The sequence below is a fragment of the Amborella trichopoda genome, chromosome 4 (assembly GCF_054954075.1).
Source record: "Amborella trichopoda isolate Santa Cruz 75 chromosome 4, AtrichopodaSantaCruz75HAP2 v2.0, whole genome shotgun sequence".
Lineage (NCBI taxonomy): Eukaryota > Viridiplantae > Streptophyta > Magnoliopsida > Amborellales > Amborellaceae > Amborella > Amborella trichopoda.
In genome coordinates this window covers 50340385-50356242 of record NC_142339.1, presented here as the reverse complement: position 1 = coordinate 50356242, position 15858 = coordinate 50340385, and the positions used below count along the sequence as shown (strand labels likewise).

General features: G+C 36.3%; 2 protein-coding genes across 4 annotated transcripts; one reads left to right on the top strand and one right to left on the bottom strand.

The window, feature by feature from the left end:
- Nucleotides 1–2543: 2543 nt before the first annotated feature.
- LOC18429060 (Bifunctional inhibitor/lipid-transfer protein/seed storage 2S albumin superfamily protein) lies at nucleotides 2544–4974 on the top strand. The gene is made up of 3 exons (XM_006838353.3): nucleotides 2544–4325; nucleotides 4474–4521; nucleotides 4617–4974. The coding sequence occupies exons 1-3, from the start codon at nucleotides 4001–4003 to the stop codon at nucleotides 4760–4762; spliced, it is 519 nt and encodes a 172-aa protein (XP_006838416.1). The 5' UTR covers nucleotides 2544–4000; the 3' UTR covers nucleotides 4763–4974.
- Nucleotides 4975–5268: 294 nt separating this feature from the next.
- On the bottom strand, nucleotides 5269–13221 carry LOC18429059 (Agenet and bromo-adjacent homology (BAH) domain-containing protein). Of its 3 annotated transcripts, XR_016054672.1 has the most exons (7): nucleotides 11941–12982; nucleotides 8105–8190; nucleotides 7846–7968; nucleotides 7628–7753; nucleotides 6950–7542; nucleotides 6583–6793; nucleotides 5269–6201 (listed from the first exon to the last, which is right to left on the bottom strand). XR_016054672.1 is itself a non-coding variant. In XM_006838352.4 (6 exons), the coding sequence occupies exons 1-6, from the start codon at nucleotides 12248–12250 to the stop codon at nucleotides 5594–5596; spliced, it is 2142 nt and encodes a 713-aa protein (XP_006838415.1). In that variant the 5' UTR covers nucleotides 12251–13221; the 3' UTR covers nucleotides 5269–5593. The 3 variants fall into 3 exon arrangements, 2 of the variants coding, with proteins under 2 accessions (XP_006838415.1, XP_020519944.1); XM_006838352.4 differs by having other exon boundaries at nucleotides 6950–7753; nucleotides 11941–13221; XM_020664285.2 differs by having other exon boundaries at nucleotides 6950–7753; nucleotides 11407–12071.
- Nucleotides 13222–15858: the final 2637 nt, after the last annotated feature.

The window sequence follows — 15858 nt, the reverse complement described above, 5'->3', positions numbered from 1 at the left end:
GTTTCAAGAAAAAAATTTTAAACCTTTTATGCTAACCTAAGCTGTTGAATTTAACATTTGATTATAAGAAGTGACAGTCACCTCTTTGTACTAAAGATAAATGATTTTTTAGCAATTCACTATTACGATCCATGTGTGAAAATTTTAAAATGAAGACCTTTATAAAGTAATTTGTAAAAGTCCACTCCTCAAATGCCATTCTTATTTTAAAAAACCAAAAGCTTTCTGGTCAGTTTCTCTGCCCTAAAACATTTTATATAAGAACAGGAGGGTAATAGCTATACAGAGAGCATGATGGGCCATAGCTAGGGAAATATAGAAGGAAGAATAGCCTCAGGGGCAAGATGATCTTTGCAATTATATAATATAGAATAAAATTTTCACATAAAGGGAATGGAGTCTTGATTCTAGAAGGGATAATGATATTTTCAAATAAAGGGCATCTCATCTTATCTTATTCTTAAATATTTTTTAATCTAATAATGTTTATTGTCGAGGATTATTTCAATTTACAGCCTCTACTAGTTTGGTATGAGTTTAATAGAAGTTTATTTACATCTTGATTTTCTATAGGCAAAGTATTTTTAGGCATAAGGCTCTCCACTTCAAATCTCATTTGAGAAAAATGCAGTTCAGTCCAAAAATTTATAAATTGATCATTGACCTCAGCATAATAGATTTGAAAAACAAAATTAAATTCGAAAATTAGTTCATCTTGTAATATATTTTCTTGACCATCATTTCAAGTGTTCACGACTCATATTTTGGAGCCTCAAATTTCACAATTAGAAGCGGAAATTGATTTGCAAGTCACTGCAAGGTTTCCAAGTGTCAAAATTGTGTTTTTTTGGTATGACTTCAAGTTGTAGTAATTATTGAAAGTTGCAGCTCAAAATTGCACCATTCACTATTTTTCAATTGGTTGAACCAACTTACAAAATCATTAAAGTAGTCTGATAATCCCATTTAACATTAGCATCATTAGTTGTTAAGTTTTACTTTAGTCATGTGCTTCCTTAAGAATATGTTGAAAATTATTGAATCAATAATTTGCTACAATTAAGTGTTCCTAGCAAGATGATGAGAAAAAAATTTGTTTTTACGTGTAGCGCAAAGAATAAAACCAAAGAAAGTGAGTCGTGTTACTAACATAAACAACCACGGTGTTTAGGAAAAGAGTCCGGGCATAATTGGTTAGCACTTGAAAATTTGCAACATCTAAGTTCAATTCCTACAAAAGGATAGGGGCCAACCCAAAAAAAAAAAAAATGGTATTTTTATAATTTGCCAGTTCCACTTTGCTAATATAGTATTAATAGCTCAATCCACTACACGTAGCCAAGTGGATCAAGGTTGTGGATTGTGAATCCACCATGCGCGGGTTCAATCCCCATCGTTCGCCCGACTTGTTCTATTTACGACAACGAAGAATGAAACTATCACTATATTTCTTCTTCTTTTTCCTACTTCTTCTTCCAAACGCAGGATAACCCCAAGGGGTTATGGGCTTTTTCCTACCAAACAAAATTAATTAAATGCCTCTATTGATTGAGGAGTTTCAATACCAAACAAAGGCAATTTCGTCATTTTCGAACATAGTCTTTAGTATGTGTATAAGTGAAATGGAACTTAAAAAGATATTCAATCTAATGTTAAATGAGATGATTCGATTACCTCGATGATTTTGTAAAATATATTTATCTTATTTTTCTTAACAATTACCAACCTCCTTACTATTTTTAAAATTTCTCTTGTATATTGTTCGTGCATATTTTCCTTTAAATGATACGAGTTAAAGACAAAAATATATAACCTCATCCGGCCAGCTTTACTTATCCAATTTTAATTTCCCTTAGTTATTCCTCAGAAATCTCATTTACCATCTTAGGGTTTACTTTAACTTTTATTTCACAAAAAAAAAAATTGCTTGAAATATGCAATTTACCCCTTTCAGGTTTGGGACATGAACATTCAAGGGTATTTTAGTAACTTGACTTACTTAGGTGGCTCAAAAATATCCTTGATTTTTTTAAGAGTGTGAAATAACCAATACGCCCTTGGTTAATTTGAAAGTAGGGGAATTGTTGACATTTGAAAGTTTTGTCAAATATCATAGATTCTTAATCTCGAATGGGAGTAACTTGGGAACATTTGATTATTTTTTTATGAGTAGGCGTTTTTATGAAATTAAACCCCACACTAGTAAAATGTTTTTTTTAGCTCTTTAGTAATTTTGTAAGATAATATGAATCTGTAATGACATTTCTCAATATTTTATGACACCAAACCAAAAAAATACTAAAAAAGCCTTTTTAATGTTCCGTGTATTGAATATAATAAATTTTTTAAAAAACAATTATAAAATTAAAGCATTTATCTTTCGTACAAGGGGTTGCAATCACCTTTGGCTATTGAATTACATGAGTAAATTGGACTCCCCACCTTGGTGAGCTCGAGTTTCCTAGAGTTGCGTGGTCAACTCAAGGATCTTATGAAAAAATATATATAAAAATCTTAAAAATAATACATTTTTTGTAATATTTTTTTTGTATTATTTATTATTTTAACAAAGATTGAAAAAGGTGACTTGGCTACGAATACTTAACTTTACATTTTTCCTTTTTTTTAGGTTATTTTTAAAGGGTGTGATTTCCATAAAGTTGCAACTTTAAATAATCCAATAAATATGCACATCCAAATTTTATCATAACATGTACCTTTGTACTTTTTGTCAAGGGTGCGGTTTCTATAAGGTTGCAACCTTAAACAATCCAACTAAGGCGCTCCTCCAAAAAAATCTTAAGATTATCTGAAAATCTATTTTCATATTTTAATTATAAAATTTTAAACTCAAAAAATGGGCAAAATCAAGTAGATCGATAAACATATGAAAATCTTGAAAGTGGATGGTCTAGATAATGTGTTGCAAGATGCACTATTTCTGTGACTCAAAATCTTTTTTTTTACATTCAAATATCTCGATGTCGAGATGATCAATTAGCAGGTTTTTCAACATTAAAAATATTAAAAAACAATAAAACAACTTTTTTCGATGAATTTTAGAGGTGCATCTTTAATTCTAGGTTGCAACCTTATATAAATCATTCTGCATTTTTAAGATGGGAAAGCTTTCTATGGTCCACCTACAACATAGAAGTTCTATCGTCCTCCTACCATCCAGCCATCTATTTTTTATCAAGAGAGCCACTCACCATTTGATCTTAGATCCGACATTTTAAAGTATTTTATTTTTAATTTTTTTAATACCAATTTTCTGAATATGAAATTTGGTACATACCATCTTCTCATTGGACGCATCTATAAAAAATATTAACAAAATTTTTTCGATAAAAAATAATAACTAAAATACTCCTCGAAACTTTCAAGGGTATTTTAATCATTTTATTTTATTAAAAATACATTTTTTATATTTTTCATTAGTGCGAGTTTCCAAAATTTGGTGTCATAATAGTTTATAAAAAAAAATTAAAAATAAAATAATGTGGAAACATGACATTGTGATTGAGGCAATCTTAACTCCCAATAAAAAATGAAGGATTGGATGAGAAGAAAGATATAACTTTTATGTTGTAGAGGGAACATAGTAAGCTTTTCCTTTTTAGATACCCCTGTCACAAATTGATTTTTTTTCAAAATCCATTTTTTCATTACTTTTTTAAGCTATTTTAGATGTGCTTTATTTAATTTTTTTTTTAACACTTGTTAGCTCATCTCTTATTAATGGGGGAGAGAACTCAAAACAGAGGTAAGTGTTCTCCAACCCTACCCAAGTCTAGCAAAAACCAACATTCAAACAAGTACCAAGGAATCACACGTGTGAAAGCCATGAAGAACCCATGTTGCAGGCCACGCCGAACCAGTGTGCCCACAAACCCAACTGCCATACCACCCCATTTAAAGACCTCAACACCAAACACACAGAAGCTCACACCCCTTTTTCTCATTAACAAATTTACAGAGAGCAGAAAGAACAAGTATAATGGCCTCTACTTCCATTTCTTGTGCTGGACTATTCGTGGGGCTTCTCTTGATGGCCAGTGCAGGGACAGCTGACCAAGCCGAGTGTGCAACTAGGGTCCTCATGCTTGCACCATGTTTGCCTTATGTTCAGGGAATGTTCCCTTCTCCTGCTAGGGCTTGTTGTGATGGTTTGGCGCGGCTCAATAATGAAGATCCAAAGTGCATCTGTGTACTTTTACAGGAGGGATCTTCCATGATGGCTGGCTTCCCTGCAGTAAACCAGACCCTGGCCTTGAACCTCCCGATACTTTGTCAGCTCCACGTTGACATATCTCGCTGCCCTGGTAATGGACTCTCTCTCTCAGACACAAACACAAAAACACACAGTAGTTACGTCCCCTTCACTAGATAACAGCGTCTCCCTACACACAGTGAAGGTAACCTTTTCTCTCTCTGTCTATTTATTGATCCATGCCACTCTTGAATCCTCAGAGTTGCTTGGTGCAGCACAAAATGGAACCCAAGGTCAATCCGCTGCCGGTATGTATGACAAGCATTGACACTTCCATTACCTGCTTAGATGATCCAATTTAATGAAATATTCGCTTATTGACTTTCTCCTTCTTGGATTTCAGTGTCACCAACAGGGGCATTACCACCATTCGCCATGAGCACACCCATCCGGCATGCCCCACCGAGTTCCAGTTCACAAATTCAAGCCACAAGCTGGACACTGATCTTCACGGCTGGTGCTTATATGCTATTGGAACTAATGAGTTGAGAGAGAGAGAGAGAAAGAGAGAGAGGTCTTTCTAGGTCGTAGGTTTACCAGTGTACGTGCAGAGAGGGAGAGAGAGAGTCTCTACTTGTGTGATGTGTGGATTTCTTTCGTACATGCAATAGATAGTGTTCGAGACTATGGTCTTTGTAGGGTGTTGTCTATGTTCTTTGTAGGAAGCCATATTTTCAATACTGAATGTGGGCTTTGTGTAATTTCTACCGAACAGAGGTGGTGTCTATCTGTCAAACTGATCACTATAATGCAGCAAACTTAAGGCTGGGAAGCACTAAGCATGGATTGGCAAAATCGAAAACAAAACCAACTCATAAGAACAGTTGCATCAGTTGGACAAATTAGCACCAAACTGAGAAAAGAATCATTTACCACCAAACCTCAGAAGAATTGCAAGCCAAACAACAAACCACAATATCAACCCAAAAATCAAAAAAAAGAATTGCAGAATTTAATATCAAGATCACACACATAAGCTGCACAAGAACATGGGAGAATCAAAGGTGAGACTGAACAGTCTCCCATCACATTACTCAAAATTTCTTCTTACATTAAGAAACATGGCGAGAAAGAAACACAAAAGCGAAAAACAAATTACAGGGAATCTCCTAATTGGCAGTAGCCCCAAGAAATGGCTTTGATCATTTTGCTTCATCACAAGCCATGAAGCAGGCGAACCTAGGAAACCTACCAAACCCAAATATTCACAGAAAGGTATGAGGAAGGTCACCTTCAATCGCACTAACCCAGAAGTTACCTTGGTATAATACAAGCATCCATGCATGATGAAGAGGATGAGCGCAAAAACAAAAGCAGTGGTTAGCTTGACATAACCAAATTTGGAAGGTGAGGCAATGTAGCACCAAAGCCCGACTTGCAATTCTCTCTGTCTCGTTTCATCACTTTTGGGATCAAGAAACCATGTTCGAAACTACCCAAATCTTCCTCTTCACTGCTGCTGCTTCTACTACTACTACCACTAGAATGCCTTTTATTAGAAAGAGAAACAATACTCTCTCTAAGCCGGCTTCTCTTCCTTGACCTGTTCCATCGGAGAGAAGCAAGCGAATTGTCTCGAGCGAGGTTCACTACCCCAGCTACTTTCTCACTCTTGCCATCAGCCAATGGTTTGCTCAATGCCCCCAAAGAAGACAACCCCTCTCTAAGATTTGGGCTTTTATTTGAGGCCTTCTCTTCCACTGAGGCCATAGATGGATTAAAGCCATCCGGGCATGTGGATTCGTGCAATCTCTCAAAATCCAACACTTGGGAGCTCTTGAAAGTTATTCCTATATTTTGACCATCAAGCCTTGAAAAAAGAGTCACTGCAAGATCACGCCTGTTCTTTATGGCAATCCATTTATTATTGACCCATTCCTGAGAGGATCGCAATTTGTCGGAACCAAATACTGAGGTCTTTTGTTCACCTGAAAAAGTTTCAGCTTTTTCATAAGTTTACAAACGAGTACCGTGCTTTATAAATATTTAAGACAGCAATCAGATTTAAGGTAAGTCAACAAAGAAAAATAATGTCCATGGAGAAGTATGCTACATTACAATAGACTATGGATAATAATAGTCCACTGGGTGTCCACAGAGCCCAATGAAAGCGACAGAAGGTGAGTGGATCCTGCCATTAGGACCATGTCTATTCCTGGTGGATCCCACTCTCCACCGTGCAAAATTCATTCAATGGTGATGACCCATGGGACTATATCAATTTTCATAACCCAGAGAATCCTAGTATGGTTTCACAATGCTTATCAAGAGAGAGACATGGATTTAGAAGGTGGCCAGGAGTTTTATACCTGGGAAATATACATGGATAAGATCCTGAGATTCCATGTGAATAACAAGCCCTTCCCACCAGCCATCATGCCACCATGCATCCACAAAAGAGCCTATATCAATGTCTGTGCATCTATTGTTCGGTGCAGGAGAGGGTCTAACCATATGCCTCCCACATAGGCGAAGACCCAATCTGTCGGGAGATGCCACCCTCGAAGCAAGAACCCATTCCTACACCAATAACAACAATCAGTTAAAAAAATAAAATTAAGTTCTAATAGTAAATTCATGAAACAGACAAGAACGCAAATATTTGAGAAAACATATATACCAACATTTCAACAATCATTGATCAGTGAAACCCACTCGAATTGCACGAGATCTTACCTCTAAACTACCAGTTTCCTCTGCATTTTGAAGGTCTAGGTATCGAATCTTCATTTTATCCTTGCGCTTCTTTAAAACTACACCTCTAAACCAACACCCCCTTATCCCACTATCCTGTGATAGCACTTCAATGGGACAATTGGCAGAGAGCTGTTGTTGTCTTTCTTCCTCAAATTTTGGCAAAGACACAGCTGATTGAGTATAAGCAAAAGGATTAGAGCCACCAAAATTATGGATCTCCATTGATGTACCTTTAGCATTTCCATCAACGCGTAAATGGACATCCCCATAATTAAACCTCAGGGATTCAATGTGGTTTTTCTGTATCTTATTATGATGGCCATCCAATAGATCTGCCTCATCATTACTCAAGCTAGGACTGGGTAAATGGTTTGAGTAGTCATTTTGGGTGGAAGTGTACATGTAACTAAGTATTTTCTGGTTCCAATAACCCTGGAGTTGGGTTATGTTATATGGCTTGATGTCATCATTGTCAATCTCTCTATGACACAAGTACGGTTGCCAACGTGTGCTTCTTGCCTCTTTCACGTACTTGTCAAAGTGTAGGGGACTGAGGACAGTTGCCAAACCATCTACGCATTCAACACTCAGAACTTGAAGACAGGGAGTGCAGAAAATCTCTCTGTCATTAAAATTGGAAGGCAAGACATTACCAACCTCATTAATCTTGTTAAACCAACGAACTAAAACCTTCTTTCTCCCTCTGGAATCATCATACATGTCTTCAACATATGCGACGTGTCTCTCATTATCTTCCACCATAACATATACAAACTCATTCACCTGATATAACAATAGAGTAGAAATTGCAATTACACAAAATAAATTCGAAAATGTCAGTTTAGCAAAAAGGAGATTGTGGGGAAGAAACTCACAGAAATGGTAACTCCATTCCTGGAAAACGAAACATAATGCCGGAGACGCTTCCTGCAAGTCCAAGGAGTACCTAACCACGCAAAATCTTGAGAATTGTGTCTCAGTTTCCTCGAAGATATACCCTGGTTAGATAAAATAAAAAACAAAGAAAATCAAGATGCAAAGCATTATAAATCAACACTATGTAGTAGCAAGTAGCACGAGGCAACAGGTAAGCGCTGTATTAAAAAATAACTGGAAGCCAAACCAAAAGCCTACCTTTGTTGATGGAATTCTATCAGGGGAGCCATCCTCATCATCAACAAATCTAGAATGCATTGGAGAAGATTGAAAAGAAACAGAATCTGCAAAGCAATAAACCCCAATTATTGTTAGAGTCAGTTTAAACTTATTACAATCGACATATTTGTTAGAGAATAAAATAAAAGATTTAAAAATTTATAAATAATAATAAATGCTACATATGATGGGTGAGATTTTTTTTTATTGATTACATGCGAAGGAGATCAAATTTCTATTATAGAGTATAATGTAGATGCTATATTGCATGATAATACATTCATATATTCAGCAAATTCAGGTAAACAGAGGTGTTCCTTTGGGAAAAGCTTTACTTATGCATGATAAATGGCTGGAAGACAAGGGGATCAAGCATGCGAACTTTGCAGTCGTAACATGATCTAACAGGGATTGCAGGGTGATGTTAGAGTCAGAGTGCAGGTTCAACATGATAAGGAAACTTCCTTATTTTAATAGGTAAATGTGATGTTAGAGTCATAGTGCAGGTTCAAGATGATAAGGAAACCTTATTTTAATAAGTAGTAACCATTTTGTTTGTAGTAAGTATATGATTATAGGAACTCCGCCATCGCCCTTATGAGAAAGGTTAAGGATTGTGTTAGATTCACAGCCAGCATAAAACTTTTGGCACAAGTTTTGAACCAATGTATCTCATGTGTGTAACTGGGGGTATGGCCCTTGGTAAAGCGGAATGGCTGATCAGGATTCGCGTAACCAGACCCCAAATAGTTGGAATTAGGCTGGGATGATGATGATATGCTAATAGAATATTTATTACTACATAGTTTTCCATTTTTATTGGTAAACTTAGTTTACATTGAAGAAACATCCGAAAGTTAAGACCTTTGATGTTTCTCATATAAAACCACTTCTCACAACATTAGACCAAAGGGCTTAGGTGTTTTGTTGTATCATCATAAACAGTTTTATATAAGGGGACTCCCAGGCAGCAAGGGGCCACCTCACATACACTAATAAAATTGTTGAGTTATTTTTTAAACGTTAGTCTATTATTGGTACGTGCACAAAGCACTACACTCCCCCAACAGTACTCTACACTCCCATGAACAGCAAACCTACAGGTTCCAGTTTTGAATCAATTCTCTCAGAAAGAAAATGTTGTCAGAATTAGAGCCTTTTCAGTGCCGGTGATAGTCGAGGTTAGCATAAAGATATCAAAGGACTGAGGGAGCATACACCATGTTGCACCATATGATCAAACAAATAGAGATTTATAAATAGTAGGACAACAGAAAAGCCGTTCATCGCCTCGTCTCAACATGTATGGAGATCCCTCTACTCAAGCGAGAATATCTGCCTCATATTTTGTCCATATGGAAATTCTCACCCAAAAAGGGGAGTTTGATTTTCACTTAAAAATATGGATTTAATTTTTTTTCATGAGGTTTGTCATTAGTACTAGTAGAAAAATGATAGAGATTCCTGCATTAGCAGGCCTAGCATGCACAGCAATGTTGGTGAGTTGCCTTAATACCCTATAAATTTTGTTCCTTCCCCCCTACTGGCAACTCTGTGAATATTTTGGAAGCCAATGTTTAGCCAACCCTTAGATTATCATAACAAAAAAGAATAATGATAGTATAAAAAAACAGATCATTCTACCCTATCTGGGTTAGCCAGAACACAGAATACCAGACAGCAAGTCCTGACACCTAATGGTCAAATTTTAGACCCACAGGAAGAAGTCCCTCTAGGGCTGCCACCAATTTTGCACAAAAGTAGCTATCCTTCAAATCTCACTCCACCCCTTATTGTTCATTTTTTTTTCTCTCTGTTTTTTACCCTGAAGTGTTAACAGTGGGAATGGAGCCCACGGCGTTGTTGAGGCACCTGCCTCCCCACCACCAATGCCCATCCCCGTTCCCCTCACCCCATATTGTTCTCTATCACCACAGACTCTCAAATTAAATGAAAAAACAATGAAGAATACTAGTTTTTATCCACAAAGATTAACCTATTCACATCTCAAGAACAAACCTAAAAAAAAAACCCAAAGTTATCAATTAACATATCAGGCAAATACAGTAAATAGCAATCCTTATATTAAACTCCAATGGCTTTACGTGTCCATGTTACTTCATTTTGGAAGTTTGGATCATCATTTAATAAAGGCCAGTGCCCTATACCTGGCAATGCTATCTAATAAGTTAATCCATCTAAGATAACACACAAATGCTCCAAAATACAGGGGGAAAAAAAAAGCTCAAAAGGGACTAACTAGACTGGGATGCCCAAAGCACCCTGGCTGGAGTACAGGTTTACCGTTACATAATATCACAAATCTAATAGAGTAATGCGGCAATGAACCAGACTTTTAGTTGAATCTCTGACATGCCACATCATGAAAATAAGATAATTTTTTAAATAAATTAGTAAAAAATATCATTCATGAAATTGAACAATGTGGTATTTGAACTTTTACTCCTTCACGAAGGTGTTCCATATCCTCAAGCATGCAAATAAAAAGGAATTTCCTCAATTTGCTTTAAAAAAAATAGAAAAATTAACATATAAAACTTTTTGATCCAAAAATAACTAAGGCAAGAAAAAAGAAAATAAATATAAAATCAAAACTTCCAGAATTCTCCCTTTTTAGATCCCTCTCCCTGAGGAATTATCATGTTCACCTTTAAAACCAAGATCCACAGCACATACCCAATGAGAGAATGAGAAAAGCCCAATCATTATCACCAAAACCTCTGATATTTATAAGCTCCATATCTGTTTCTTAAAATGTGGAGTCAATATAACCAAACAAAAAAATGAATTAAGTAAATATAACGATATTTGTCTTTGATTGCTAGGTTCACCCTGTTTAAGGAGGTGAGAACTACAATCGTAGTTTATAACATCCACCGGGGTAAAAAAGATACTTGACCAGGTTCCCTAAATTGGTGCAGATCTAGACCTTGACAAGCCTCCTGCTACCCAAACCACCAAAATAAGAAGGCAAAAAACTCGACTACCCAATATATCTAGAGTTCATCAAAAGGAACAAAACTTAAAACGTGAAAATACTTAAGACACCAATTACGTCAAGGAAAACCATGTTAAAACTGCAATATCTCAGAACACTAATATTTAGCCCACCCATGCAAAATAGTTACCTCATTCCATATTTGTCCAAACCACCTCAAAAAAAACAAAAACAAAAAACCTCGTTTTTAGCCTTTTACCAAACCTCACCAACACCCCAAAGAAAAAAGAGCAAAAACATAAAAGGAAGAAGAGGAATCAACCTCATACTCATGACATAATCCACTGCAAAAATTTCAGCCGCTATCTGCATGACAGTATTTAACCTACAAAAACATAGATCCAAAGCTAGACGAGCAACCATAAAGAAAGGAAAAAGAAGAACCCTAGACCAGTGCCCACAGAAAGAGAAAAAAGGAGAAGAAACCTAGACGAGTGCCTATAGAAAGAGAAAAAAAGAGAAAAAATAAGAAGAAAACTAGACGCGTGTACGCAGAGAGAGAAAAAAGAAAAAGATAAAAAAAATAGGAATTTAAAAACGAAAGGGAGGAAATCGCAGAGAGAATGAGAGAGAAAAAGAGTGTGTGAATTAACAGTGAGAAAATGCATGAGAAACCGAACCAAAAGACAGCAAAGGCTTCAAGATACCATCTTTCACCTAAAACCCTCATGTAAGAAACATTTTCCACCAAAACATCAAATCAACCATTCAAGGAATACCCTAAACCCCAATCTCAAATAAATAAATCATGCAATTCGTCCACAAAAGACCGGATCTGAAGATCTACGGCACGTACCTTTGATCTCTTGTCCTGCTTTGGTCTCTTGGCCTCCATCCGAAGACACCGCAAGGAAAGAAGATAACCAATCCACAACCTCTCTTCTTGACCTCCATCTCAGAGATGTAGAATCCATAAACTCAGAAAACTGCACATGTCTCAGGAACTGATCAGGCACCCTATAAAACATATGCCTTAAGCTCTTCTCTTCTCCAATAACTGCTAGATCTGGAACTCCATTTCTGTCCTTTAGATAATAATGGACAACACGCCTCCCCTTGTCATTCGACACAAGGCGCTCTTCCCATTCCACAAAGACCTTGCCCATCAAGAACAAAAACCCCCAAAAATTAACCCTAACCCTAGAACCACTTGTACATGAAGGTGAAAACTGCAGAATAAGTTTTTTTTTTAAAATAAAAGAATGAAACACCAAATCCAACCTTCACTTCCACTCTTCAATGGCCTGCAAGTACATGCAATGAACGAGAGAAGAAGAAACCCCGAGCCTAACCCTAAAACCGCCCGTAAACGAACCACATAAACCTCAAGCAGCAGAAGAGACAGGAAACACAACACCAGAGCCAAGCCACAACCTAATCTTCAATGGCTCCCGAGAACAACAAGCAGGAAGCAAGAGGATGATAAGCCCAAACCCCAATTCAAAAGGCGAATCGCAATACGAAAGGGAGACAGTGCTGCTGAGAAGCAATAGAAACCCTAACCCTAATTTTAAAGATGATGAGAACTGCAGGGAACGAGAGAATGGAAATTTGAAAGCATGGCCGCCTAGATAAGAGAGAGAGAGAGTAAGGGTCCCAAAGAATCTAGGTTTAAACGGCGGGCGTAACGGCGCTAATTGTGTTGACGGCATTAGGCCTTTAATGGCAATTTTTTTGAACGACAGTGGGCTGTTGTGGCCACGTTCGTTGACGGACTTGCGGACGGCCCCGTTAGGGGTTTTAAAAGGGCAGTCATCAATTCTTTGAATACCATCTATGTCCTCCTTTTTTATTGTACGAGGCTTCTTATCGGTGGAAATCAAATTTGTCCAGTTTTCTACACACGCTCTTTGGCTAGTGCACACACCTTTGCTTCGGAGAAATGGTGATCCCACCCAACCTTTGGAATAGGAAACTTTTCCCTCCAATAAACCTTTGGCATGGGAAGGGCGGTCCCTCACTCTTCTCTGCAGTAGGGTTGTGTCTCTCTAGTGATATGCTGGAGTCACTCACTCTTGAGACGTTGAAAAACCATTTTAAAAATGTAGATTCGAGCATGAATTTGCTTGATCCTGACCTGCCAAACGAAGAATTTAGGATTTGAGGCCAGACAGTTGTTTTTCGATAAAATAACATTAGCGACCTAAACGATAAGAATGAGCAGGTTTAGGTGTGTTCATCATGTATGGTGCATATCCAGTACAACACCTATTAGAAGGTGTGAGTTAGTTCAAGTGGAAGGCTGAAAAATGACAAAAGGTAAGTCCATAAGGACAAGGTTGGAAGTAGTTGAGAAAATATATGGGGACTTATGGCCTCATACGAGGGTATGATCTTTAATGGAGCAGGTTGGCAGACTAGGATTCATACAATCGATCCCAATTAGTTGGAAAAAAGCTTTGAAGATGTTGATGATGATAACTTGAGCTCAAAAGACACTCGAATATTTAGTGTCTCTTTTTCTGGTAATAGGGTCCTAATTCTAAACCGACTTGATCAATTATGAGTCCGCTTGGATTTTTAATTTATTACTTTAAAATATAAAAGATTTGGCCTGACTTATTCTTCTTCTTTTTAATAGTGAAATTTAGCTCCATTCCTCCTTACTTTTCTTTTTTGTTCCTATTTTATGATTTTTGGTAGGGATGAGGGATGGGTCTGGGTCTCCCTTCCTTGAAACAAAGAAGGGAGGCTTTTCCTTTTTCTTTTTCTCTTTGTATTTAGGGAGAGTGAGGAGGATAGAGCTACTAGAAGCTTTTACATCTTCCTTTCTATTGTATTATTTTGGATTAGAAGATATAGGGATATGAGAGAGAGGACACCTTCCCAATGCTATGATTTGTAGCCCCCTCCTGACCCACTCCCCATGGCTTGCAAAAGGTTGGAGACATCCCCTCTCCTTGTAGAGGGAAAGCACACACCTCTCTCTCTAGATGCTGACACTTTCTCACCATCTCCTTCCCTTTATCTACTCTCTCTAGATGCTGACTCTTTCTCACCATCTCCGCCCCTTTTTCTACTCTCTCTCATTCATGTCTATGCCTAAGGGGATGATTCAGCGGTTATATATATGTATGTTGGTTGTACAAATTTCATTCTAACTGGACAATACCGTAGGTGTGGCTGAGGTAGAAGTATTCGATATAGTAAACGACTAGTTAGTGACACGTGTGCAGCATGAAGCCCTGATTTATGAAATTTGATTTTTATTTATTATATTTTAACTTTATATTTTATATTATTAAATATTTGGTACGGTTTGTATAGAGCCTGGACTCTAAAGCATCAAATTAGAGCCTACTTTCAAATAATGTCGAGAAATGTGGTTTCATTACTTAAAATCTTTGTGATAACCTTAAAATATATTATCATCTTTATTTATAAAGTTTAAAGCTTCCAAAATAGTGTAGATCAATAGATTTATGAAAACTTGAAAATATTGAAAATTGACCGTCCAAAAATGTATTACAAAATACCCTATTTCCAAAACTTGAAGCAAAAAGTTTATATAATGATGCTACCTTATAATGTAGAGCTACGGATGCCCCTCAAAAATCCATCGGAAAGGGTAGTTTTAATGTTGAAAAACCCTTTAATTGATCATCTTGATATCGAGATGTATGACTATGAAAAATAAAAAGATTTTAAGTCTCATAAATAGTGCATTTTACAACATATTATCTACACCGTCCATTTCAGTATTTTCGTATGTTTATAGATCTACTTGATTCTAACCATTTTTTAAATTTAAAATTTTATAGTTAGATATAAAAATAGATTTTGAGATAATCCTAATAACATTTTACATCATAATTATATACCATGATAAAATTTGAATGTGCACCTTACCTCTACACCTACAGATGGATCCGTATGCAAACTGCATACAAACGTGAAATCTATTTTTTGTTCATATCTATACATTTTGATGTCGAGATGATCAATTTAAGGATGTTTAGGCACAAAAACAACCTCTTCTAGTAAGAATTTTTAGGTAGGCTCAATTTGATTTGTTTAGAGCCTCAGCACTATATAAACTTTCCCCTTAAATAATTCACGCTAGAATTGAAATAAATTGCATTTTTATCTAGGGATTGTATACAATGAGATTATTTATCTTTGATGCATGGTAGTAACAATTATTTACAGCCATTTAATGTGAAATTCAATAGCTTGGATGTGTCACGAAGCTTAAAAAATTCTTTTGAAGTTCGAGCTTGGGCAATAAAATAATTGCAGGCACCCAATTTCACATCCAATAGTCAAGATTGGTGTGGCCACCTTGCACCAGAGATAACTAGTCTCATGCTATACTTTCCCTTTTATCTATTATTTCATAAAGACTCCTACCTATAATAAGGGTGTGATTATAAACTTCCAATCGTGATGGTTGATCATGAATATAGGTAAAATTTAATTTCTCTACCTTTAGGTTCCCCACTTTTACTTTTGATACAAGGATATCACAATCATCATTAACCATTAGATTTAAAACCAAGTGGTTGAGGATGTGTCACTGTTTAGGCACAAAATCTAAAATAAAATTAATTGAATGCTATGACATAATTTCATCTATTGGATTTCACATCCAATGAGCAAAAATGATTGTGACCTCCTTGTACAAAAAAATAAATGATATTATAGTATACAAACCCTAATTAATGTTACAAATGAATGGCAAATTAAAGTGTGAATTTGAATATCCATCCATTAC